Source organism: Boleophthalmus pectinirostris, unplaced genomic scaffold (genome assembly GCF_026225935.1).
Source record: "Boleophthalmus pectinirostris isolate CB_2022bp ecotype Guang Dong unplaced genomic scaffold, ASM2622593v1 HiC_scaffold_18, whole genome shotgun sequence".
In the NCBI taxonomy this organism is placed as follows: Eukaryota; Metazoa; Chordata; class Actinopteri; order Gobiiformes; family Gobiidae; genus Boleophthalmus; species Boleophthalmus pectinirostris.
The window spans coordinates 26,875,596-26,901,412 of record NW_026571133.1 but is presented as its reverse complement, the minus strand read 5'-3'; the positions used below and the strand labels follow the sequence as shown (position 1 = coordinate 26,901,412).

Genomic DNA, 25,817 nt, shown 5'->3' with positions numbered 1-25,817 from the left:
ACTGTGGTCATCTGGATTTTCTAAAGCAAAAAAACATTTTGTTAAAGTAGTGTCAGAGATTTGGGCTTTAATGAGAGCTTCACAGGTTAATGGTGGGGACACAGGAGAAACTGGTTCTAACACCTCACTTTTAGCCTTGAACTTAACGTCACTCTCAATTTGGCCAAAAGAGGGCACACTGTCCTCTTTGAAAATAGGAGTAAGTATTGAGTCACACAAATCAACATTCTCCTGAGACAACTTTTTAGCCTGAGCTTGGGTCAAAACACTCACGGAGAATACTTCAGGATGTTGTTTAGCTAACTCATCCTCCTCAGAACGTGGGATAGGCTGACTAACAACTTCCGGAGAGGGGTACTCTTTTCCACCTGCGACATTTATTCACATAGCTGAACAGCTTGAAATGGGACGAAACCTTATTACATCAATATGGGGGTAAAATGTGGGGCTTTAGCATACAGTACAATAACACTACAATAACAATACTGAACACGAGGTACACCATTCTAATTTCTTGTTTCTTTCCTTTAACCACAGTTGCATGCCCTCAGATATACAGTATGAGTGTGACTCTGTAGTGGCTTATAGTGTGTAGAATATTAATGACACACACTGCTGTTCCGAGCCCTCATAGATTCTGCTTTGCTTTGGGGAACATTGTATGTCCACAAGCCACATCAGTGGAGCTCAACAGTGAAAACCCACTGCAGTTCCGGAAGAGAATTTTCCATTAATTTTTTCCCGTAGACTCTTAGAGAAATTAAAATATTAAGTGTTAAAGAAAACGTGGAGGCTAATCAGCTATACGGAAACTTATATCAATAAAGTAGTTGTTTTAAATCCTAAAAGCACATTTAAAGTGCAAGATTCTGATATCACAAACAGATTTTAAATAAAATTACTGGTCTTATTGGCAACAGATTACCCCTGAGCATGCTTGCAAAACTTTTATTATTATTTATTTTTGAGGGGGGGAAATGAATGAAAAATGTACTTCTGAGACCATAAGTGCTGCACTAACTGTTAATCCATTTAATCTTTATTCACTTATGGTTACAGCAATAATGACCTTTGTTATTGACTACTGCATTCGAACCTGGGTATGCAGGTCTGAACATCTGTGATCACTTTCCAGTTCATACAGTATAACAGAGCATATCCATTTAGGACTAATAATCTTGATCAGTACCCTGTGAGAATAACATGGGCAGATGGCACGTACCAGATGTTCAATGCTACTGAGAATAAAAAAAATATATTCCCAATTCCATCACCATTAGCAAATAAAATAACAGATAAACAGGATTGACTACAGTTTTTCTCAGTAATCCAGTAAACACAAATGTGACCCTGATTTTGAAGCAACCACTGCTGCTTAACAAAAAACTGGTGTGGCTGGTACTCTTGTCCAGATGTTGTTGTGTAATGGGTCATTGGAATAGGACAGTCTGTAGTATTATATTAGCTTGTAACCTCAGAGAGCAGCTTGTCATTTAGATCTATTGCAATTCCCACCGACAGTGAGGGACAGGAAGCCAATGATACTCTCAGCAGAGATGTTATATTATCACATTAATTAAGGTAAAGACGATGCGATCAGAAGCTTTTATGTATCTGCCTAGTCACAGAAACTGCATTCATTCAGGAGAAAGGGTGAAAGACAAATATAAAAAATGCTTGCTTTGGGGATAAGCAGAATTTGAATATCAAGTATATTGTCGATAATTAAAACAATCACTAATTACCTCAGAAGAGACAGAAATGTCCAGTGTACTCTCTAAAACAGAGAATAAATGGATATTAATGCCATTTTGTGGTTCATTTTATGGTGTATATATATATATATATATATATATATATATATATATATGTGTGTGTGTGTGTGTGTGTGTGTGTGTGTGTGTGTGTGTGTGTGTATTAGGGCCCCACCGATATGGATTTTGTTGTGGCCGATATATATATATATATATATATATATATATATATATATATATATATATATATATATATATATATATATATATATATATATATATATATATATATATATATATACATATATATATATATATATATATGTACAGCTACAGCAGCTAATCGCTAACCAATAACAAATAACCAAAACTAGCTTCAAAGTCGACATATTTCCAACACTCACCGCTCACACAGGCTCCTCCTCACATCACAAGTCTGCACTAATAAATGTCCTTTTAATCCAGACTCAAACTCATTGTCCGTAAAAAGAATATAATCTAAGTGTTGCACGTGGATCTATGTCTGCGGGTGTAAACAAAAGTACATGAGTGACCTGACGTGAGTGACGTGTGTTCAGCGACAGTACGGACACACTCACAGACAAATGACTCCGCAGATAAATACTGATGCGGAGCTACATATTAGGACATTTAGCTGTCTGTAAATTGGATTAAATGCACATAACGTAGAGAGTCTAAGCTTTGCCCACATGAAATATCTGCCCCCTATCAGCAAACCAATATGTGTCCATATCGGCCGATATATCGGTCGGGCTCTAATGTATATATATGTGTATATATCTATATATGTGTGTGTGTGTGTGTATATATATATGTATATATATATATATATATATATATATATATATATATATATAATTATTTTTTTTTTTTTTTTTTTTTAAGTAGTAAAGATATATATAATTTTATGTAGATTTTCTGTAACTGGCTCTCTGACCACACACAAGAACAATTTACTCAAAGACGAAACTGGTTCCCCTTATTACAGACACTAAATGTCAAGAACCCAATCCTTGATCATACAAAATATTACAGCATAAACACATAAATACTAAATGAGGCTCATACCACACCCATCCACCCATTTCATGCAAACTTAAAGAAGACAATGATGGAGGCCCTGCAGTTAAACAATCCAATGGAAGTCCAATGGAATTTGTCCTGGCTGGCATAAGAAATGCTATTGAAAAATGCCACAAGGAGGAGGCAAGACAAATCATGATCTCATAAGATGGATAGATCATGTTGGTCCTTCGGGGATTATGCATTATTAATCAGTCTCATGGGTCCCACAAAGTGCCACTTAAAGTTGTGCCATGGCACCTAGTCTTTTCACTTCACACCTAACAGACCAGGGACCATGGGAGCATGTAGCAATAAAATAGAAATGAAGAAAACACAACAATTCTTTGTGAATCACACTTATCTTTGTAATAAACACAGATGTCATAATTAGCCTAACTAATAAACCAAACACAGTGGTTCCCCATCCTCTTTCCTGTGCTCCCTCTGGCATTAGATGTGAGCTGGCAAGCCACCATCATCTGACTAACTGAAACTATACCAGTATCTTCTTGGGTGTCTGAGAGCCTCCTGTTCTGTGGCGTAACTGGAGAAGACAGGGTGCCAGCTGGGACACTTGCACACAAATAATGAGTGCTCCCCATTGACCTCTGCCCTTGTTCTACTACAGCAACAGACATTAACACAAAAACTTTAACATTTTTGTTTCATTTTAGATTAATTTCAACTCTCTCATATATATATATATATATATATATATATATATATATATATATATATATATATATATATATATATATATATATATATATATATATATATAATATTATATATATTATATATATATATATATATATATATATATATATATATATATATATATATATATATATATATATATATATATATATATATGTTGAAATTAATCTAAAATGAAACAAAAATGTTAAAGTTTTTGTGTTAATGTCTGTTGCTGTAGTAGAACAAGGAATGGTGTTTTGAAATTACGACCACCTATCAGATAAATTCAACTTCAAAGGGGTTACCTGTGTTGGTCAAATTTAACCCAAGGACCATGTGCACTTGTTCGAGTTATTCTACAAACCTAAATGCAATACTGAATGGAACCACAATGGAATTGAACCACATACCGACTTCTGAAATGCGCACTGAATTGAGGGAGAGCGCAGTGGCGGAGATGACTGGAAAATTGAGGCGACTACATGCATCATCAGCTTTGTAGGCATGCGGTCTCTGCTTAGTCAGGTCTTTAGTTTCGTCTCCATGACAGCCAAACGACTGCACTGCCCTCCAGTGTTCATTATAGGTATCAGAGAGTCATACAAGAGAGACGGGGACCATGGTCTGTTTGTTCAGCATAGCAGAAACAACAAACTATATGGGCTTAACTACATCTTCAGTAGAGTCAATCATAAATGTCTTTAGGCATGCATATGTCTACTACCTGTATGCCTCTAAAATCATTACAAAATTCAGGCCTGCTGAAATTAATTTGGGTAACTAGGGGGCACATAAAACGCTAAACTGCATTCACTATGAAAAACATTGTAGAAACAACCTCACCAAATATTTATTACAACAATAAGGTGCACAAGTTTTACACAGTGAGGATTTTATATAAATCTTCACAGATTTGTGAGAAATACTCCCACAAGTAGTTACAGTTAGTATGTAATTAATTTAATTTAAACTAATAGGCACATTTAGAGCTTTCTTTAGCTTAACTAAATAAAACATTATTCAGTTTCCATGTAGTTTTAATTAAAGACATGGATGGCAATAATTCAACTGTATTAAAACAAAAGTCAAAACAGCAGCACATGGATTCAAACATATTAACAGTTTACAACTGCACCATTGCTATAATATTGTCAAGTCATCTAATGCATGGCATCAGAGAAAATACATTCATTTCTCCATTGTGTTGGTGAACTGCATCAGTCCTCATTGTCAGAGCTGTCCGCTGGGTCTGTGTTGTGAGTCAACATGTAGTTATCCATGTCAATGGAAGGACAGTTATGAATAGAGTAACGTAACCGTTCTGCCAGGACGGCTTGGCTTGTATATGGGGGCAGGCGTAGCAGGAAGAAGCACGTCTGAGCTGTGGGGAGGCCATTAACAGGCTGAAAAAGAAACAAGAAAAACCCCAGATGAGTATGGTTTGTAATGTACTTTTTGCCTTCCTTCACTTTTGCCATAGCATAGAAACAAAATATGACAAAAATCTTTATAGTTAAGACCAAAAGTTTTGTGTTGTTGTATACATATCACTAATAGCATTGCAACACAAATGTTTTAAATCCTTACCCTGTCAACCTTGATGATTTGAAATTTCTGGCTTATATCTGCTGGATTGGATGGTAGCCTGGACCTTCCAGACACAAATCGCAGAAAAAGAACCCGCTCTTCATTGGTAAACTCCTCCAAGCTCTGCCAAAACCAGCCAATCAACTGCTGGCTCTCAGTGATGTCACGGTAACGCACCAACTTCTTCAGCATCTCAACAGAGACCTCTGGAAGGCCACATACCAGCTGCTCCAGCTGCTGAGCTGTCAGCAGAGAGAGGAGGGGCACAGGGATGATGGTAGACATGCCCTCTCTGACCGCAGACACCTGGAAACAGGAAAGTCATGTCAGCTTTATATAATAACAAAACAGCCACAAAGGGTTGTTTTCAAGGAGGCATTCTAGTATTTGGCCAGTTGTTCTTTCTCTTACGCCAGATTTATACCACTGTCAGTAGTCTGGAGTGGTTTTCAAGTACTGTATTTAAGGGCTATTAGGCGCTCTGGATTATAAAATGCACTAATTAAATGGTCTATTTTCGAACTTTTTTCACAAATAAACCGCACAGGATTTTAAACGAAACACAACAGTTCGATGGGTCAGTCGGTCTTTGTTCGCTGCGTTCACGGTGACTCTAGGCTTTGTTCAGTTGTGGCGCATAGGAAGGGTGCTGTGTGGGACCGCTGGATTGTTGGTGTGTTCACAGTGACTCAGTTGTTCAGTTGTGGCTCAGAGTGGCACATCGGACTCGCTTTGTCAGTTCGCTCCTTCGTGGTGCGGCTTTGTAGTTTACTGAAGTCGTGCTGGGACACCCGAGTGGATTCGTGTATGGGGCGCTCTGGATTGTGGGGCGCGCGGTCGTTTTTTGATGGGGTAAGAGGCTTAAGAGTGTGTCTAATAGCCCGAAAAATACAGTAATTAGATCAATTACTCCCCAAGTAACCTGCTCAAAATATGTAGGCGTAAATAAGCCCTTACCTGAGAATCCATTTCATGCAGTCTGTAGTGCAAGGCCTGCTCCACATACTCAGTCCTGTTGGCAAAGCTCAATGAAATGTTCTGGCCACCAGGAACTATAGGCACAAGTCTTCCATCTGCACTATGAGCCATAAATGAGTCCAGTGGAATCATCTTAAATGAGAAACAGATGCATTTTGAAATAAAATAAGGGAAGATTGTGAAATTTCCTACTTACATTGGTTTATAGCAGCTTACCACATGGAAGTTTTCCTCTGTGATCCCACTGTTCTCAAGATGAAGAATGCCCTGCAGACTGCGAAAGGTCAGCACATCCACCTCCTCAAGATCGGTTTCTGTCAAAGGTATTGAGCAGAGCTGTTTCCACACCCAGGGAGCTAAATGAAGGTCCAGTGGCTTCTTGGTACGTATAGCTACAGCCATTAAGATGCCCAAAAATCTGAACTGTATCATGTGATCCTCAGACAGAGCTCCAGGGTTCAACAGAAACCTTGTATACAGGACAAAAAAAGGAATAACATCTTACATCAATGTTAGCAGTAATATGACAGAAAACAACTACTGTGTAAGGCTCATAAACCTTGAATTAAAACTGAACAATAAATTGTGCCAACAGCTACCATTTGTTCAAGTAAACCATGAAATTATGCCACACTTAAATCATGTCACATCAAGACTGCATGTTTAATCATACATTGTTTCATGAAAAATAAGAATGTTGGTCTTTAATTCAACCTCTACTCAACTTACAGTGCAAGCATTTTAAATATGTTTGTGAATTATGATTCATGTACATTTTATACTGACTTATTTATGTAAGTATTTTAGTAGAGCAGTGTAGTTAAGCTACACCCTACGTACCTGTCAGTGTTGCTACCAACATCTGCAAAGCTATTTGGAGTATGAATAAGAAGATCCACTACATTGGACTGCAGCTCCTAGTGCAAATAAAAAGAAAGCAATAAAAAAAAGTGACAGTTAGCATCATCGGCTGGCGTTCTAAAACTCACCTGGCACATTTCTGTGATGGTGTCATCAAACACTCCTCCTGCATCATCCGCTCCTTCTCCAATCAGTTTGACCTTCCAGGCCCGTGATGGCAGCCGCAGCTCCATAGGGTTCAGATTCACCACCTGCTTGGCAATCTGTACAAAGATGGGTTTGCTCGATCTTCCTCTATAGAAAAGAATATAGAAAAATAATACAGGACATGTATTTGAAAAGACCTTAGTGAAATGTACTTAGATGCTACAGAGTATATGGAATTGCTGATTTCAATATTCTGGTTTCATTTACCTGGTTGAAATCCTTTTCACTGTGATTTGTGGACCATATGTTTTACCCTGGGTCATTGTTCGGCCAATAGAGCGAACCAGAGGCAAAGTGTTAACCTTGGGTGACAAGAGTCCTCGAAGCTCACCTCGGATGATAGCATTCGTCCCTAAACTGTATCGCGAGGCAGACACCTGGATAGGGTTTAACATGAAACAAATAACTATGTGTAGTCAAATAATTAATACAATTTACATACAGATTGGTCTGGTTACCAGATTCTTAGTGTCCAGGTTGAGTAGTCTCCATGACTTATACATGAGGTCAGAGAAATGGTAGAGGACCATAAGACGCATGCTTAGTATGTTTGGTGCACAGTCTTTCAGGGTGTTGTATTGAGGTGGAATTGACTGGGGAAGGCCCAGTTGAAAATATCCAGAACCACCTTGCAAAGACCATCCAAAAATTAGTGACTCATGCATTTGTAAAAAATCAACATACACTACATTTGTAAGAAGTGACGTGCACCTGAGTTTTTCACTGAGGTAGTTGGTGTTGTCCATGCTGCACTGTGGCAGCGGCCAGCAGAGATCTGACGTATGTTTTTGTCATGGAGCACTGTTATGAGGGTGGGTTCTTTCACTGAGTTGCAGTGACCAAGGCCAAGCTAGAAAATTATTTTGAGTAAGTGTTTTTCTGGATATAGGCTGATGTAATTTCAACAAAATAATACCAGAGAACTTTACCTGTCCCTCACTGTTGCAGCCCCAGGCATAAACATCTCCATTGGAAGAAAGAACAAGAGCATGCTCACAGCCAACGGCAATGTCTTCAATGAAGAGCCCTTCAAAAGTTGGAATAACCTGAGGATTTGACTTATTCTTAAGCATGGAGTCTGGCAGACCAATCATACGCTCTTTGAAGAAAAAGAGAAAATAACTATTCGCTCAACTCCAAGATTTTTTAAGTATTATCATAGTACCTTGTCCAAATGTGTACACGTGCCCATCACATGCTAGAGCTACAGAAAACTGGGTCCCACAGCCGACCTTCTTGATTCCAATATTGCATAGCTGTTCCACTTTCTAAAAGGTAACCAATATAGTGAATTAGTACAGGCTCCATTTTTATTTGTTAAGATTTTCAAAATGTACATTTTTATATAATTGCATCTTACTTGTGGGTAGTATTTTGCAGAAGAAGAACCTGTACCTAGTTTTCCATAATCACCATCTCCAAATGCCCACACGACCATGCCATCAAGTGAAACTACCAAAGTGTGATTGAGGCCACAAGAAACCTGACAAAAAGATTCAATTTTAAAATTACAGGTATTAACTTAATTTAATTAAAGATGTAGGTCGCCACTGGTCCTACCTGACCCACATGATACCCTTCAAGGGCAGCTACTCTTTCTGGAAGCATTTTATTAGATGTTGACCTGAGACCTAGACGGCCAGATTCACCACTACCAAAGGTAAACAGTTTCCCATCTGCTGTTACTACAGCAGAATGCCTAAAGCCACAGGAGAGCTTAAAAAAAAAGAAAATTATACATTCTGTTATAAAAGTGCAAAATATCTTATTCTGACAAACCATGGAGCACATCTTTACCTGGATGACCTCCTCCCCCTGTAAAGCCTCAATTTGTTTAGGTCTTCTCTGTCTTTCGTTGTTGCCATGGCCCAGTTTTCCAAAATCTCCATCTCCCCAACTAAAGACTTCTCCAGTCTCAGTTAGGGCCATGGAGTGTCCATCAGAACCACAAGATGTCACCAACTGAGTCACAACGTAACCTGTTTTATATCAGGGACAGTTATTTTTGTGTTGTGTTAGTTTTTACAATATATATCAGAGATATCTTAGGACTGTATGCAATATACTGGGACAGTTCATCAAACAATACTCAGATCAGCGAGTGAAGATGACACTGGAATGGATTTGAGGAGCTTTAAATCCCTTTCTTGCACCATTCTGTCTGGTTATCCATCCTTTCATCTGTTTGTTTATCATAGACTTGGATAGGTTAAAGATAATGAACTGAAGCTATAGCACTCAGGCTAGTAGCAACAGCATTACCATGGTACGCTCAAGAACCCCTGAGCTGCCTAGGAATGCCTGAACTAAATGAACTGTAACTGAACTAGTAGTTATACTGGGGAATTTAAAACAATATGCACTGTATATGTATTGTTAAATATTATATAGATTTAAACATCATTAGTTCTACAATCAAAGAAGATAGGTTGTGAAATGCATACCTTGAAATGTAGAGATAATAGTGGGCACATAGAGGTCATCAGAATTTCCCTGCCCCAATCGGCCGTATTGTCCTTCTCCCACAGCCAGAACAGTCCCATTGGACTGTACCAAGAAGGTACAGTTCTGGCCACATACAACCTAGAGAAATCAGCAGAGGTAAATTAAACTTTATCCAAGAGAAAGCCAGAATGTGGATATAATGGTTACCTGCTGCGTCTGAGACAGGGTGTGTGCCAGTGTAGGCACCATCATGTTTGACCCCGTTCCTGCCAGTTGACCATATCGCCCATTTCCCCAGAGGTAAACTTCACTCTTGCCACCATGTTGCCAATCCTAATAAAGAAGTGAATTTATATTCACATTGCATTCTTTACACTACATGATTTCAGATACCTCTGGTCTAGTTGTGGCCCAAGACATCAATTGCTCATCCATCTTGAAGCTCCATTTGCTATTATCCTAACAAATATATTAAATCATTTAAAAAAAAAAAATCTCAGATCTTTGGTTAGGACTGGTCTTAGTAAATCTCTCACTCACCAGAGCTACTGCAGTTTCTTTGTCAACAATGTCCTCAAACTCAAACAGAAATGATTCTGGGAAGGCTGTGCCACTAGAAATTGATTCAGCGGTGCGGACAGTGGTAGCATACATGCTGAGCCAGTTCCACTCAGATGGGCATGAGTGGAAATCAGGTGATCTGTGGTGTGGTGGTAAAAGGTAATGGCAAATGTGCTTTTCTAATGACAAACCAACAGCCACTGAAGCCAAAGTTTGCAGAAAGGCACTGTGGACAAGCTGGTCACCAGATGTCACATGGATCTGTATGATGAAGATAGAAAAAATGCATTCCTGGTTTATGGTATGAACAGGTAAGTCCAAGTTTTATCAGTGCCCTGTACCTTCTCATAATTGTATTGTTCCTGGAGCAACAAAGGGAGTCTCTCCAGAAGCACGGCCAGGCAAGGTGCCCTGTTTAAGCCTAAAATATTCTGGCTTCTAAGGGCCATGCGGCATGATGCCAGCACATGGTTCTGTTGAATCCACTCAGGTGTACAGCATATCAGTAGACATCCTAATGAAAAATGGCAGAGTAAACAATGCACAGGTTCTTTATGATTATCACATGTTGCTTTATCTTGGGTTTATTATAGTACTTCATATACCTTTGATCTTCCAAAACAGGCAGTTACCCCAACATCTGGGATCCAGATAGTATTGACAACTGATCCCAAACCTGTTACTGTCTGTAAGACTGAACCATCCTGACAGGAAAAAGGGATGTAAATTACTTTAAATTTTTACACAAATGAATGAACTGGTATTGCATTTGTCTCCTAACCTGTAAAGACCAAATGTTTAGCAGGCCCCCAATTCCTCCTGAAACCAGTGCCAATCCACTGGGACAAAAGGAAAGCGATTTGACAGCTGTAACATGACCATGAAGCACAAACATACAAATTGCACGGTCCTGACGAAAAAAAAAAAGATAAAATGTAAATTAATATACACAATAGATATAGCAAAATAGACATAGGGGAGTCAAATTATCATGTTAATTGTGATTAATTAATTACAGTCATACTTAGCGCATTATGTTTTTTAAATCGCATTAATCTCATTTTTAATCTCTAACTTTACTGTTTCTGTATGCGAGTTGCCTTATTATAAAAATCAGTTTTTATGTGTTGTTGGGACAACAACACACACACAAAAAAACACATTCATTTATTTTTTTTATTTCGGTAATTCCACTCATTGCCAGAAACCCACACAGAACGTGCATAGTAAGAGCGATGTAAACGTCATGTTAACGTTGGCGGCGTCAGTCACACAACGGACGAGGTCGAAGAGCCAGTAGAACAGAGCCAGCAGCGCACAGGTAAAAACGCATTCGTGTCTTGGAAATTCTTCTCCCGATGTGAGATATAAAAGAAAATAACAAATATAAAATCGCCTACAAGTTAAATGTCAAACCGGAGCTACTGGCACTGGTGAAAACAAACTGCATAGGCTCATGATGTCTGCACTACTGTCCTATAGTGACTTGCCACATGAGAGGACACGCACACAAACACAAACACACACCTTCATCATCATCATCATCATCAACCTGAGAACGCGCGGACCACGTCTCCTTCCGTAGCTACTGCGCGGACACCGCGCTTCCTCTTGAGCACCTCTAAACCAGAGTAAAACTAGGACTAACCCAGTCCAGGACTAAACCAGGACTAAACTAGGACTAAAGCAGGTCTAAAACAGAACTAAAACCAGAACTAAAACCAGAACTAAACCATGACCAAAACCAGGACTAAAACCAGGACTAAAACCAGGACTAAAACCAGGACTAAAGCCAGAACTAAAACCAGTGATCTCATATAGAAAGCATTTCTCTATCAATAATATTTTTAATACGGTTAAGGAAAGACTGGGCTTTTTATTGTCTTTAAGCAGACAAAACATCTTATGTTAACAGATTCTAGTCTTTGCTTCTCTACAGCAAACAGTTGCTTATTCATGGAGACTTTGGCTCAACGGCCAATTTGAAGAGAACAAACAAGAATTTGCAGGATGCAGTTGCTACATTCATGTAGTTTTAAAAAGCATGACGATATCAAGTAATCCAAAGTATTCAGATTACGTTATTCACTTTAAGTAATTTAATGGATTACATTACAAACTACATTTTGGGATATGTAATCTGTAATCTGTAAGGGAATACATTTTAAAAGTCACCTTCCCAACACTGCAGATTAGTAATAGTAATAATAATGATGATACTGTGGAATGTAAGTGACTGTATCTGTTAAAGTTTGTTAAACAAGAAATGACTTTATAAAGTCACTTTTTTTGTTCTATATCAGTCTTTTGATCTGCCACAATAAAGTAATAATGCATTTAAATGAAAATACCTCAACTTGAGGGCTTTTCTCAGCAATTTTTAGGTGAGATTAAAAAGGGATTAATTAGATTAATTAAATACAGATCATAATTAATTAATCTCTCAATTTTTTTTATTGCTTGACAGCACTAGATAGACACAGCTAATCAATGGTTAAGGCTTCGGTCTTAAATAAAGGAGATCATTCTGAATGCTTGCATGGGTTTCAGTAGGTGAGTAAATGATACAAAAGGATCATTTATTAGAAGAGGACTGAATTTGAAGACATCTGAAAAATCTAAGTGTACAAATGACATGACAAGCTAGTCCCTGCCCAACTCTCATCAAAGAAAGCTCAATTCATTAATGACGTCTTCCTGCTTATTTTGTGATTTTGTGTAGATATTGTGCTATGATTAATACATAAAAAGTCTGTATAACTGACCTTCACAGTACAGTTATCATTGCTGGAAAAGTTGTTTGATAGATTTGGCTGAGATAATGTCCAGACAAACACAGAGCCATTCTGGCAACCCCTACAAAACAAAGATTTACATTAAGGTCTCTTAAGGTGCCATTTGTGTTAAAAAAAAATATATAGTCATGATTATAGTAAGAATGATGAAACTAGCTGACTCACACTGCCATCATGAGCCTGGGATCAGATCCTCTGCCTGGGAGCGGGCACCACTCAGTGATATTAACAACACCTGTGTGCATCAAAGAGTGTAGAGTGACCCATGTTCCCCCCGACCGCCCTACTATCCTAACCAGCTCTGAGCGGCTGGCACACAGGAGCAACTGTCCAGTGGGGTCCCATTTAAGAGACATTAAGCCCTCCTGAACAATAATAGATGGTCACTTAGAGAGAAGAATGAATTATATCACATTTTATTTAAAAATAAAAGTAAAATTACCACACTAACCGAGTAAACAGTCAATACTTCAGGCTGCTCCTCTTCATCAGTCTCAATGGAGCTCAAAAGGATCTTTCCATCAGCATATCCCACTGCAAATGGTTTATCCCCACTATGCCAGGCTAGACATTGGGGAGCTGACAAGGGCAAGGACAAGAATGTAATAGCTTCCACAGATATTGTTTTTCTTTTTTCGTGTGTTATTACAATATTGACCAGTCCTCGTACCTTCCTTCCGGTAGCAGTATGTAAGTTCAGTGCTTCTCACATACAAATCTAATTCCTGCATTGTGACCTGCATCCAACAGAGTGAACCATCAAGCCGTCCAACCAGAAGATAAGCAGCAGGCCTGCTGTCACAGCCTGGTTGGTCAAGACCCCACAAGTTGAGTGACTGTGCCCAACAAAGGGCCGTGACCCGAGACAACTGGGCTTCCACATGACAGTGAGAGCCTGCAGAGGATACCAACAAGAAAGTCTAAGTAAGTCATCATCATTAGGCTAATCAATCAATTTTTTGATAGCTTACCCCTAATGTACATGATACTTATTAGTTTGTTCTCTGGAGTAGCCAAAAAATCTCCCCCAGTGCTCCAATATACAGGAGCCATGTGCTGACATCTGCCAGGTCTTTCTGTGTTTGACCAGTCAGTCCTGCTGTAAAAACAGAATACAAATCAAACAAAACAAAAAAATAAATAAATAAACACAGATACAAGTATGATAAACATCTTATTTTCAAGGTATGAGACAGCGTAGAGCTTGAAATGTGCAAAGATGAAGATGTTATTTTACAATGATGACAAAAAATACCTTTTTACGGCCACAAGCCTTCAGCTCCTCATGTAGCCATATACTGTATATTTAAGCCTCTGCTGCTGATCCCTGTTTGTAAATGTAAGCATCTATTTGACAGACCTCTCCTGCGACTGGTGCATTCCCTTCAAACTGGCACCTGAGTCCCTTCCTGGTAATTGATGCATTGGCCTAGAGCCTGGCCAATCCTGGGCCTTTACCTGCGGCTGCCACACCTTAAAAGGATTCGCCTTCTGCCACTACTGGCTGCTGTTCTGTCTGTGAACTGCACGTCATTTTTGTTGTGTCTGTTGAGTAGCTTTTGGTAGTTATGTGATTGAGACACTAGTAGTCTTTTAAGACTTTGAAGAGACTGGCTTGTTCTGTTGTTTTGTGTAAATATAATTCCTTTTAAATAAATTATAACTTAAGTTTTACCATTTTGAATCTTGGCTCTTTTGTTACTTTCCCTATCCTTAGCAAAGCTGGGTCATAACATACCTTGCAACACAGGAGAAGGTGTTTTGTAACTCCACAACGTTTGCTCTGATATTCCATAATTGCACAACTTTGTCCTGAGAGCAGGTAGCCAAGAAACTTTGGTCACTGTTCCAAGAACAACTCACCACCTAAAAATGAAAGTGTAAGCTTACAAAGTATAAATTAATTGTAAAGTTGGATTTAAAGCAAAACGTGATTGGCAAAAGTTATAATTAAATCGCAAAGCAGGAATAGAAATAATATACAGAGGTCGACAATATAAAACCTTATTGTAATGCCCTTCAAGACGTCTCAGAGGGCATTTCCTCAAATCTCCAGTCAGATCACTGTATGTCTGGGGCCGGGGGAGGCTCTCTCTGCCAGTTGCAGCCAGCGCCTGTACCAGCTGCCGAGCTGCCCACTGTCTGTTTATGTTGGTGAGACGAGCAGACAAGACACATGCTGCCAGTGCATTTGACAACTCCAGTGGACCTACTCTGATCAGATGAGGTAGAGGGGATGAAGGCAGGGATGAGGAAGAACCCTCCTGTCTTACATCTGCTGTAAAGTACAAATACACAAAACACATATATAATTTATAAAATGCTATTACATATATTTTTGTAAGGTGCTCTTACCATTAGCCTCACTTTCAAGTCGCTCCTGGTTATAGCACTGAATGCCCTTTTCTGTGAGCAGAGACACCAGACTTTGTGTGACAAGGAAAGCGGAAGATCTTTGGTCATTATAGTCCTTCTGTTGACTACACTGGCCCATTGCAGTTGTATTTATACAAAGTCTTTGTTGGGGGTCACTAATTGCTCCAATATTCACTCCAGTAGCTGCAGCCATTAATTCCTATAGACAGAAAACGTCTTTCTTTAAGATGGCAAATGTGGTTAGTTTGCTTACAAGTGTAACAAAATAGTCTTACATGAGTGCATATCTCTACTAGCTGTCTGTAGGCCATTGGGCTGTGAGACACAACACTGCCAATGGCAGTGTTGAGGAAGTTGAGGCAGGAGGGGTTGCTGCGCTCAGTCAGCATCATTTTCACACTGGCCTGTTTATCGACACAGGTCTGAGCCCTTCCTCCAGCTGTAAGTACCATCAACCGCACCAGCACACGAATGTCTGCCAGTCCCAAAGACTCTAGTCCATTTGATTGGCTTCCCACAGTGACACTGAACATGAGGAAAAATCATTTGAAATGTGAATATACATATTATATATAACATATAATTATATATAAACACATTACATATAAATCTAGAAAATTATGTGCCAAATAGTAATAAAGAATGCACCTTGAGGCAGCCTGAGATAGAGCTCTCATCACCATGCTGTATGCGAGCAGGATCTGGGCAGTGGAGGTGACTCGTCTCAGTGCCTTCAGTCTGTCCTGAGAATCCCTCAGGGACATAGCCTGCTGTCCAAGACTCAGACAGTTCTTCTGCTCTTGAGCAGAACCTGTTGGTAAATGTACATATGCTAGCAGTTTTGCTCAGTTTACTAAAAATAATGGTTCTATTTTATAGAGAACTGGTGGGATGTGCTTGGCTGTAGTCAGTTTAATGTCCAATAAACATACTTTTCGCTCCCACAGCTTTTGCAGAACCAGCAGAGTTGTAGATGAGGGCTCCAAGTGGGTCTGGCTCAGAGAAGTCAATGGGGTCTGGCACCAGCTTCTTTTCATTTAACCCCAGGGGTCTCAGCAGGAGCCCAAAGTCCTCCAGTCCAGTCAGTTTATCTGACACACAGTCTGAGTGACTGAGATCCCAATCATCTTCATTTGACAACAAAAAAAACATTACTGTTTTTAGCCAACTGAATACATTGTTTTAACTTAAACTATTACATACCATCTGATGTGCCGTCAAATTGACCAGTGAGATCAGAGGTGACACCTTTATTCCTGAAACAAAAACAAAAGCTATAGGCAACTACATTCATGTACTGTACAATTTCAAGTATAGAAATATTACCTTTCCTGTTTGTAGTTTGCTTCATTAACATTTGCAGCTAAATATTTTTCTCTACATGAGCTGCAAAGCAAGTAGAAGGGAAAATTGGAGCCACACTCGCCTTTGAACCAGACATCTACATAGGCCCCTGTACTGTCATAGCCTTTACGTGCAGCGCTCTGTCCACATCCTGGGTGTCGCCGCTTTATGTGGTTGTTAAACTGAAGGGTCAATGTATTACACAGCTCACACTTGACCATTTGACTGTGTTCTTCACCAACCTGAAAATAATGAATAATAAAAAATATATATGAATAGAAATAATTTATTAAAACACCTGGAGAAGGCCTGGCTATTTGAAAGGACCTCAACTATTTGCAGTGCATCTCTTTCTAAATTGAAAAACGAAGAGGTAAGCAAATCCTCATAAGAGTCTTCATCATAAGGATCTTCCATAAAGTCCAACTCGGACTCCTCTTCAGTGGCATAGGGATGGAACTCCATCTGCTCTGCCCATTCAGTAGATCCTGTCTGAGGTTGGTACAGTTGTGGCAGGGGACTGGTTAATGGCATATCTGAAAATAAATGTATTCAAAGTGTATTTAAATGAATTAATTCGCCGTATGAATATTAACATATTATAATAACACTGAAACAAACCTGCTCTTCGAAATGAAGTTCTTTGAGTTGGTCCTGAGCGGCGCCTCCGTGCTGGAGGGGGGCGGTTTCTGGTTAAATGGACATCTAAAACATTCTCCCTTTCTATCCAATCAAGCCCAGGCAAAAGACTGAAAAGAAAAAAAAAAAAAAAAATAAATATATATATAATATATATATATATATATATATATATATATATATATATATATATATATATATATATATATATATATATAATATAATTTCACAGCAGAGAAAATTAATGTGCAATGTAAAAAATAAATCAAGAATGTGAGTTTATCATTAGGCCCGAGCGCCAGAAGCTGGCGAAGAGCCTCTTAGTATCACAAAGGGATGCTCCTAGTAGGCGGGAAGTGAAATGATGCAACGTGACTCACCCATAGTGACCAGGAACCCTTGCCATGACATAGCAATGTGCCAGAGCTTTCCAACAATGTACAGTTTGTTAGCCAAAAAAAGCAGAACATTGTTCTCATATCAAAATATTATTCATTCTTTCTTCTTATTTTTCTTAGGCTCGTGCCCCTATACTAGGCCCAATAGGCTTTCCTATTGCCTATTGCATGTACGATGAGAGCCCATGCCCAGCGACTTATTATTTTTCTCCTAAACCAACTCACAGATTTTTCACCTAGTGAACAATGACGAAAACTCATGAAATTTTGCCAACTATTAAAACTTGCACTTCTCTCTTTGGCAATTTCCATTTTCCAAAAATAAATAAAATGGCCATCAGCGCCAATAAACTACTCAAAAATGCATTAGGGAAAAGGAATGAAACAAAAAAAAACTTGCACGTAGAATCATGAAATTTGACACAGAAATTGATCATGACAAGACAAGGAAAAAATATTATTATACCAACACTGTGCACTCCACCAGGGGGAAGCAATATTGGTTTAAAGTTGGCATAAGTCAGCATTTTTTCTACACTTCATACTTTTACCCCAGCAGGCTCAAATTTGGTATACCTTATCTCAAAGGGTGGAACATCAAAAGTTATCCAAATTTGTGACACTCGTCTTACGGTCTCTGAGCAGTGAAGCAACAAAAAATGCACACAACTCAGATTTCAGTAAAATTTGAAACTGTTGTTGAAAAAACTGAATTTGGTGTGTTAATGCCACCTACCGACTGAAATAACATTTAATATGGGGAAAAAAATATATTTTTTCTGAATTTTCTGAAATTTTGCACAAAATTCAGTTTTGTCATCCTGATCTATAAAATCAATAACACCCATGCCATATTTTTTATGGCGTCGCCATAGCTATGACATAAACTCTCCATGCTATTCCAATGGTAAAATCACCACATTGCACAAACTTTGGCTGATTTCACACAAATATTAAATTGTGGATGGAAACCCCTACCTTGAACAGATTGATGTAAGAAAATGCAAAAAAGTGCGATGGTGCTCTCTATTCAATTTGTATGGAATAATATTGTATTATTTGTAGTAGATATACAAAATTTGGCATGCTAATTTGTGAAATGGTCTCCATTAAAAAATTGTGTTGCCATGGCGACAAGCCGAAAATCTATCCTTGCCATTGCCACATATTTACACAAAGTTTGGTGTAGCCAAACCAAATTTGGTAGCCAGATGCATCATGGCAATAGGAAAATAAAATTATCCTGTGATCATGCCCCTTTACAAACCGGAAGTCCACCATCTTTGATTTATTTATTTATTTAATTTATTTTTATTTTTTATTAACACACACACCAAAACTGAGAAAAATTGCAGGGTTAGGTTATGAGTAAGGATTAGGGTTGGGGCTATGGTTAGGGTTACGACTAGGGTTAAGTTTAGGGTTAGGCCTAGCATTGGGGGTGGAGCTAGAGGTTAGAGTTGTAGTTGGGGTTTTTGGTTATTAGAGTTAGTGTGGTGCACAGCATTTGCAGTGTGCGGCATTTGCGGTGTTTGCGTGGCGTTTGTGGGGTACAGCATAGGCACACGCACGTGCCGATCATTGCCGCTTGAGGCTATATTTATTACCATTATTGTGATTTCAACTGTAATAGAACTGCCAAACAATAATACCTTTCATGTGTCTGACTGGTGGGTCGTTCAGGACACTGCACAGTCTCTGGTCCATCTGGAGATGGTGTATCTGGCACCCTCTCTGGATGAGGTGGATGGACAGCTTGTTGTTCCTCGGTCAAGGGGTGCTCAAGCATCCAGCTGGCCAACACCTCAATGGTCTGAGAGTCAAAGTCACCTGATAAATCTGATAAAATATATCTTTATTAATTATTATTATTTTATGAATTTATGTATGCACTTTTGTATATATACAGGCTCAGTCCAGATCAACATCAGATACTGTGTGCTGTGGGTCCCATTTATAAGCCAGGCCCAGCTTCAGGGGTGTCCCATTTACAAAACGTATTCGCTAAATTATACTTACTATGTTTACTGTATGTTTTGTCATTTTGCACACATAAAATAAATACTTTTATTTAATTAATTAATTAACAATAGACTGTAGATTGCATAGGGGAAAATGCAATTTGAAATAATCATTGTAACTAGGCCTATAACAATAACAGATTTTGCTGGACGATTAATTGACCAAGAATTTATTGAGATAAACGATAATATTTACATTTTGAGAGCAATTTCAACTAATATAATGACCATGGAATAAAAATGCAAACACATGCTTTCAAAGATCAATAAACCTTACTTTCTAAATACATTTAACACAGGAACTGTAAGACAACCAAAAACAATAAGCCTAAATAAAACACTTGTTAACTTGTTAACATAGGAGCAGCCTAATGTAGTCTGGTTTACAGCAGGGACTTGTTAACAAAAATGCACTTGAATAAACCATTGCTAAACCAAATACAACCAAAGCAATAAATAAAATTGATTACTAAGTCTCTGTAACAAAATTGCCCTTAAAAGTTATTTTAGTGACTGACTTTCATTGGAATATTGTGTCTCGTCTCTCTGTGGCTGCTGCTGTGAGACTCGTCATTTTGGTCTTAAATGTTCGTATTAACCCGCGACACAGGATGTTATTTCGCTATAAGGGAGCCACTGTCCTGTCTGTATCGTGTTGGTTTCTTGTAGGATTTCTGGTTCTCCCGGGGGCGAGGCTAGTTCTGTCGCTCGGGTTTGGGTTTATATCGGTTGCTGGGGTTTGAGACATTTCTTCTCCTCATTTGCGCGCTCGCGGCTGTTGAGACGTGTCCCGCTCACCAGTTTTGATTCGGCATCGTGTCTTGTCACGTTGGTTCAAGCGTCATTACGATTGTTAAACGAGAGGAGTCAGAGAGCGATAGAAGCTTCAAGATTCAGTCTCTTTGAGAGCGAGAAAGACCAAGGAGGAAAACAAACAAGCATGCAAATAGAATTTATCGCGGCCGGAAAAGTTATCGAGCTCGTTAAAAGTTATCTTACGATTAAACTGATATATTGAGTATCGTTACAGGCCTAATTGTGACTTTCCCCTCCTGTGGAAGGGAGAGGGCTGATGGCCACAGGTAGATAGAAGTTAGAATGACACTCCATTCTGATACAGGCCAGACCAAGTCTCCTGCTGAAGGTTTGGTAGGAGAACAGGCTGTTATGCCAGGGGTGGGTGACAAAAACAACACGGACATTAATAAATGTAAATAAAAAATAACTAAATAAATGATGTGTTTAACCACTCCCACTGTAAAATCATACAACAACATTTGGATCAGGATTTCTAAAAATGACTGTAGGAAAGGATTAAACTCAAATTATGTTTAAATGAAGTCTATGAAACACAGTACTGACCACATCACTATACAGAGCAGTACCTGCTGCCTCCATAGCCCAGTAGATATGCCTCAAAGAAAATCCCATTTCTAGTAAACGGCTGGTGACAAAGGTTTGTGTCCGTTCTGGTGATTGAAAAAGAAAATTATACAGGGGACAAATTCTACATTTAAAAAATGGAACACAAAAAGTGTGTTAGTGTAGGTGTGCATGCATTTTTAATCCATAACCAGTCCTTGCTTATGGTGAAAACCATACATTATGTTATTACTAAAAGCATTCGTTCGTTCATTCATTCATTCATTCATTCATAATTCACCATTATCATTTTGTACACATTTTTGAATCAGGTTCATAATGCCAAGCAAAATTTACTAAACCCGTTCTTATCAATTACATATAATGTCAAAAGCTGTCCAAACTTTGTAAAAACCTTCTTACCCAGACTGCTTCTGGCCTGAGTACTAGATGGGCCAGGCTCCATGAAGCTAGTTTGTTGCTCTGTGAAAGCATCACATGAAGCAGAGCTTGCCAGGCTGAAGCAGGGGTGCAGCATGGGGGAGGAGCTAACCAGGCCAGTGAGAGTGGGGAACCGTGTAAGCACCATGTGCCTGAAGTAAGTGAAAATGCATTAGAATGACAAGACAGCCACACACTGCTACATAATCATGTGTTCAAAATTGTTGGTACCCCTCTGGTAATGAAAGAAAAATCAACTTGAAATAACTTGAAACTAAGAAAAGCAATAGTAAATAAAAAAAAAAAATACTGAAAAATAACCCATGAAAATCAGATACTGTTTTTGAATTGTTGCTCAGTAGAATAATTTAAAAAAACAAACTATTGAAACTGGAATGGACAAAAATGATGGTACCCCTAGAAAAGACTGTAAATCACTGGACAACAGGGACATGTTCATCTTAAATGTGTCCTCTAATCTGCATCACAGGTGTCTTCAAAGTTGTCCTCAGTCACTCTGCCTGTTTAAAGGGGGATGTGTCATTGTGCCGTTTGGTGACATGATGGATACAACACTGAACATGAACCAGAGAAAGAGAAGAAGAGAACTGTGACAGGAGATCAAAAAGGAAATGATAGACAAGCAGGTTGAAGATAAAGGCCATAAGACATAAGCTTGATGTTCCTGTGATTACAGTTACACATGTTATTCAGTAGTTTAAGGTCCACAGGACTGTAGCCAACCTCCCTGGACGCGGCCGCAAGAGGAAAATTGATGACATATTAAAGAGATGGATCATACGAATGGTAACCAAAGAGCCCAGAACAACCTCCAAATAAATGAAATGTGAACTTGAAGGGTAAGGTACATCAGTGTCAGATCGCAACATCCGTCACTGTTTGAGCCAAAGTGGACTTCATGTGAGGACACCACTGTTGAGAGCAAATCATAAAAAAGTGAGACTGGAATTTGCCACAATGCATGCTGACAAGCAACAAAGCTTCTGGGAGAAGGTCCTTTGGGCAGATGAGACAAAACGGGAGCTCTTTGGCAAAACACATCAGCTCTATGTTCACAGACGCAAAAATAAAGCACACCAAGAAAAGAACACTGTCCCTGCTGTGAAGCATGGAGGAGGCTTGGTTATGTTCTGCCGCTGTTTTGCTGCATATGGCACAGGGTGTCTTGAATCTGTGCAAGGTACAAAAGGTACAAAATCTCAAAACTATCAAGGTATTTTTTTTGGAACGAAACGTGTTGAATAGTGTCAGAAAGCTTGGTCTCAGTTGTAGGTCATGGGTCTTCCAACAGGACAATGACCCAAAAAATACAACTAAAAACACCCAAGCATGGCAAAGAACAAAACATTGGACTGTTCTGGAGTATCTTCTGTGAGCCCAGATCTCAATTCTATTGAACATCTGTGAAATGAGCTGAAACATGCTGTCTGGAGAAGGCACCCTTCAAACCTGAGACAACTAGAGCAGTTTGCTCATGAGAAGTGGGTCAAAATACCTGTTGACCAGTGCAAAAGTTTCACTGACAGTTACAGAAATCATTTGTTAGTAGAGTTTGCCTAAAAAGGTTGTGCAAATATTAAGTAAAGGGTACCATCATTTTTGTCCAGGCCAGTTTCATTATTTGTTTTTTCTACTGATTCTGTGGAACCACAGGTGAAAAGCAATGTCTGATTTATGTAGGACCATTTTCAGTAAATTTTTATTTATTATTGCTTTTGTTTCAAGTTATTTCAGTGACCATTGTTCATTTTTCTTTCATTACCAGAGGGGTACCAACAATGTTGAACACATCTGTACCTGCCAAAGAATATTATTTGTCATATACGTTTCTGATTCTGCCTGAGGTTTATTATTAAACACAGTTTGAGTTGGCTATGGGATGCAACATTCAGAATTACTAAGCGCAATACTTTTTTCATGTGTCTGGTTAGAAGAACAACTTTAGAAAAGCCTCAGTCAATCAAGAGCAATGCAAGCTTCAATCTTAGATTTTTATCATCCTCACCTACTTCCTGAATATTTGAATTAACGCTGTTGTAAAAAGACACAGTGCAGCATTTTTTTCTTTGCTTCTCATATTCTAGATTAGATTTTGTCAAATAGTGTTTTGTTTACTGGTAAAGCACTACTTACTGAAGAAGGCTGATAGGAAGGAAAGGGTTGAAATTGTCCAGACCATCTGATTGCAAGCTCATGGGAAGAGATGTAGCCAAATCAGTATTAGATGATGAAACCGATGCTCTGTTCGACTGACCAAATATAGCAGTTCCCTCTGACCCTGCACTGTACAAGGATACTGAACTGGATGACTTGGAAATGGGGAGAGAGGACATAGTGTGGCCAGAATCTGCAAGTGCAAGCCAAATTGTTACTTATATCTCTGTATATATAACAGAACCTTTATTAATGATTTAATACCTTTGACATCACCACACAGGCTATTGAGTGCTCCTTTGTAGATCATAATTTGAGCCCTCTCTAGATCTGAGAGGGACACCCTCTGTTTAATAGGGCATGGTCGAACTGCCCATTTCACCATACTCTGAATCACATATTGCATCACTGAGCGCAGTTCAACAGTTTCATCCCATTGTTTGTTGGGAGTCTTGGGCTGGTCAAGATTAGGACCTGATGCTTCTTTTTTAGCCACAAGCAGCAAGTCAGACAGCTTTTCGCAGCTGAACATGACATTGAGGCTCTTCAGTGCTGCAGTGAGGAGGTATGACACTTTGACTGCTCTCATCTCTTGAGGAAAGGCATCACCTCTTGGGGATTGGGAATGGGAAAACAAATCCTGATATTCCTCTGTCTTATTGATGACATCATTGGTTGGTGAAAGAAAAGGGTCGCACTGAAATTGTTGCTCCACTTTTTCCTCATTTGTCTGCCAAATATCGTCTTCCTCCATTTCTTCATCTAAACGACACTGCGTTTCACTTTCTGAAAACTTCTTTGGAGAGACTGGTACAGTTCCTAACCATCCATGCTCTTCCAGCACACCCATGAGATATACAAGATCTAATAACACCATTGGCTTGAGGCCTCCAAGTCGAGTGACATCACAGCAGGTTGTGTGGCACGGCTCCAGTGAGACCACGGTGTGTCGCTAGGTGACCAAGAATTCATGTAGCTTAGTTATTGAAAGGGATGACAAGCCACAGATACATTTTGGAGACATCAGGAAAGATGTGAAAGTGTTCAATGGATTTAAGGTTGAAGAAGAGGAAGAAAGACAAAAATAGAAAATAGTAAATCATAAAAAAACAGCAAGACAGATAAGATAAGACAAAAGAGAAAGGAAGAATCAAAACATGACAAATGTAAGAATCTTTCTATGAACGTTAATATGAACGATAATTAATATGTAGGATGTGGTGTTAGTTAAATTACCTAACAGAAAGATCTCCTTCTTCCCACTGTAGTTTGCAGAGTGTGCTTCCCTCTTTGAGGATGCCCAGTACAATCGCTCTGCGCCCACTGGGCCTGTGTCTACACACACCTCCTGCTCGAAGCCCACTGTCTACTCCTCCAATCATCGCCAGCACAGGCCACACTTCAGTGCAAAGAGCTGTGAGCTTGGCTTCAGACAGAAAACCACCTTGCCGTTCACTTGTGTCATCACATAACACATTTTTTTCATCTTCTTTTCTGTTTTCAAGTCTCTGAACTGCAAAACATTAATACAGTTTATTTAAACTTGTTTCTAATATACCACTATATTGATGTTTTTCACTTTAGGTATACAAGTCAAAATGAAAGTGACAACAATACCACCCATGTTTACTTAGACTTTGTTCTCTGACCTTCTCCAAAATCTTTATCTTTTAGCAATTCACTGATGAGCTCCAGTTGGGTATGGATATGCTGATTAATGTTTGAGGACCAGTGATCATATTGATGGAGCTTATGGAGAAGCTGTAAGGTGGATTCAAGAAGAACAGTAGTCTGGGGACTGCAAAGTGGTTCTCCTGGAAGTAAATTACTCGGTACACCTCGCATCTGAAGGTCATGCAGAGACACCTGTAAAAATATCATTCAGTAATAGTCTTTATACTAACTGTTTGGCAATCAAGGACAAAAGTGAATCTTTACCTTCTCTCCAGGATTACTGCTGTAGAATAAAACACAGGGATACAGTTCAGAGGCTGACACACCTTCAAATGCCAGCTTTGGGTCCTATCAAAAATACACAGTGTTGATACAAGAGGAGCCTATCTCACAATTATAGGGGCTTGTCTGGAC

General features: G+C 39.0%; 1 protein-coding gene across 1 annotated transcript in view; it reads right to left on the bottom strand.

Annotated features, from left to right (window-relative positions):
- Positions 1-4,555: 4,555 nt before the first annotated feature.
- The window catches only part of LOC110160611 (probable E3 ubiquitin-protein ligase HERC1), a 33,477-nt gene continuing 12,215 nt past the window's right edge, over positions 4,556-25,817 (bottom strand). The window contains 45 exon segments of the mRNA XM_055153509.1: positions 4,556-4,942; positions 5,127-5,432; positions 6,084-6,236; positions 6,321-6,573; positions 6,945-7,021; positions 7,094-7,259; positions 7,380-7,549; positions 7,631-7,800; positions 7,884-8,022; positions 8,102-8,271; positions 8,338-8,440; positions 8,533-8,655; positions 8,733-8,888; positions 8,970-9,151; positions 9,617-9,755; positions 9,825-9,950; positions 10,011-10,076; positions 10,158-10,439; positions 10,520-10,694; positions 10,785-10,882; positions 10,960-11,088; positions 12,944-13,034; positions 13,139-13,338; positions 13,425-13,552; positions 13,644-13,868; positions 13,945-14,072; positions 14,712-14,839; positions 14,977-15,251; positions 15,329-15,548; positions 15,625-15,874; positions 15,998-16,160; positions 16,282-16,476; positions 16,553-16,605; positions 16,676-16,935; positions 17,021-17,229; positions 17,315-17,442; positions 19,383-19,569; positions 21,137-21,220; positions 21,537-21,706; positions 23,709-23,922; positions 23,994-24,671; positions 24,674-24,705; positions 24,966-25,242; positions 25,379-25,595; positions 25,668-25,751. Of these exon segments, the coding sequence (XP_055009484.1) occupies positions 4,757-4,942; positions 5,127-5,432; positions 6,084-6,236; positions 6,321-6,573; positions 6,945-7,021; positions 7,094-7,259; positions 7,380-7,549; positions 7,631-7,800; positions 7,884-8,022; positions 8,102-8,271; positions 8,338-8,440; positions 8,533-8,655; positions 8,733-8,888; positions 8,970-9,151; positions 9,617-9,755; positions 9,825-9,950; positions 10,011-10,076; positions 10,158-10,439; positions 10,520-10,694; positions 10,785-10,882; positions 10,960-11,088; positions 12,944-13,034; positions 13,139-13,338; positions 13,425-13,552; positions 13,644-13,868; positions 13,945-14,072; positions 14,712-14,839; positions 14,977-15,251; positions 15,329-15,548; positions 15,625-15,874; positions 15,998-16,160; positions 16,282-16,476; positions 16,553-16,605; positions 16,676-16,935; positions 17,021-17,229; positions 17,315-17,442; positions 19,383-19,569; positions 21,137-21,220; positions 21,537-21,706; positions 23,709-23,922; positions 23,994-24,671; positions 24,674-24,705; positions 24,966-25,242; positions 25,379-25,595; positions 25,668-25,751 (7,965 nt within the window). The 3' untranslated portion in view covers positions 4,556-4,756.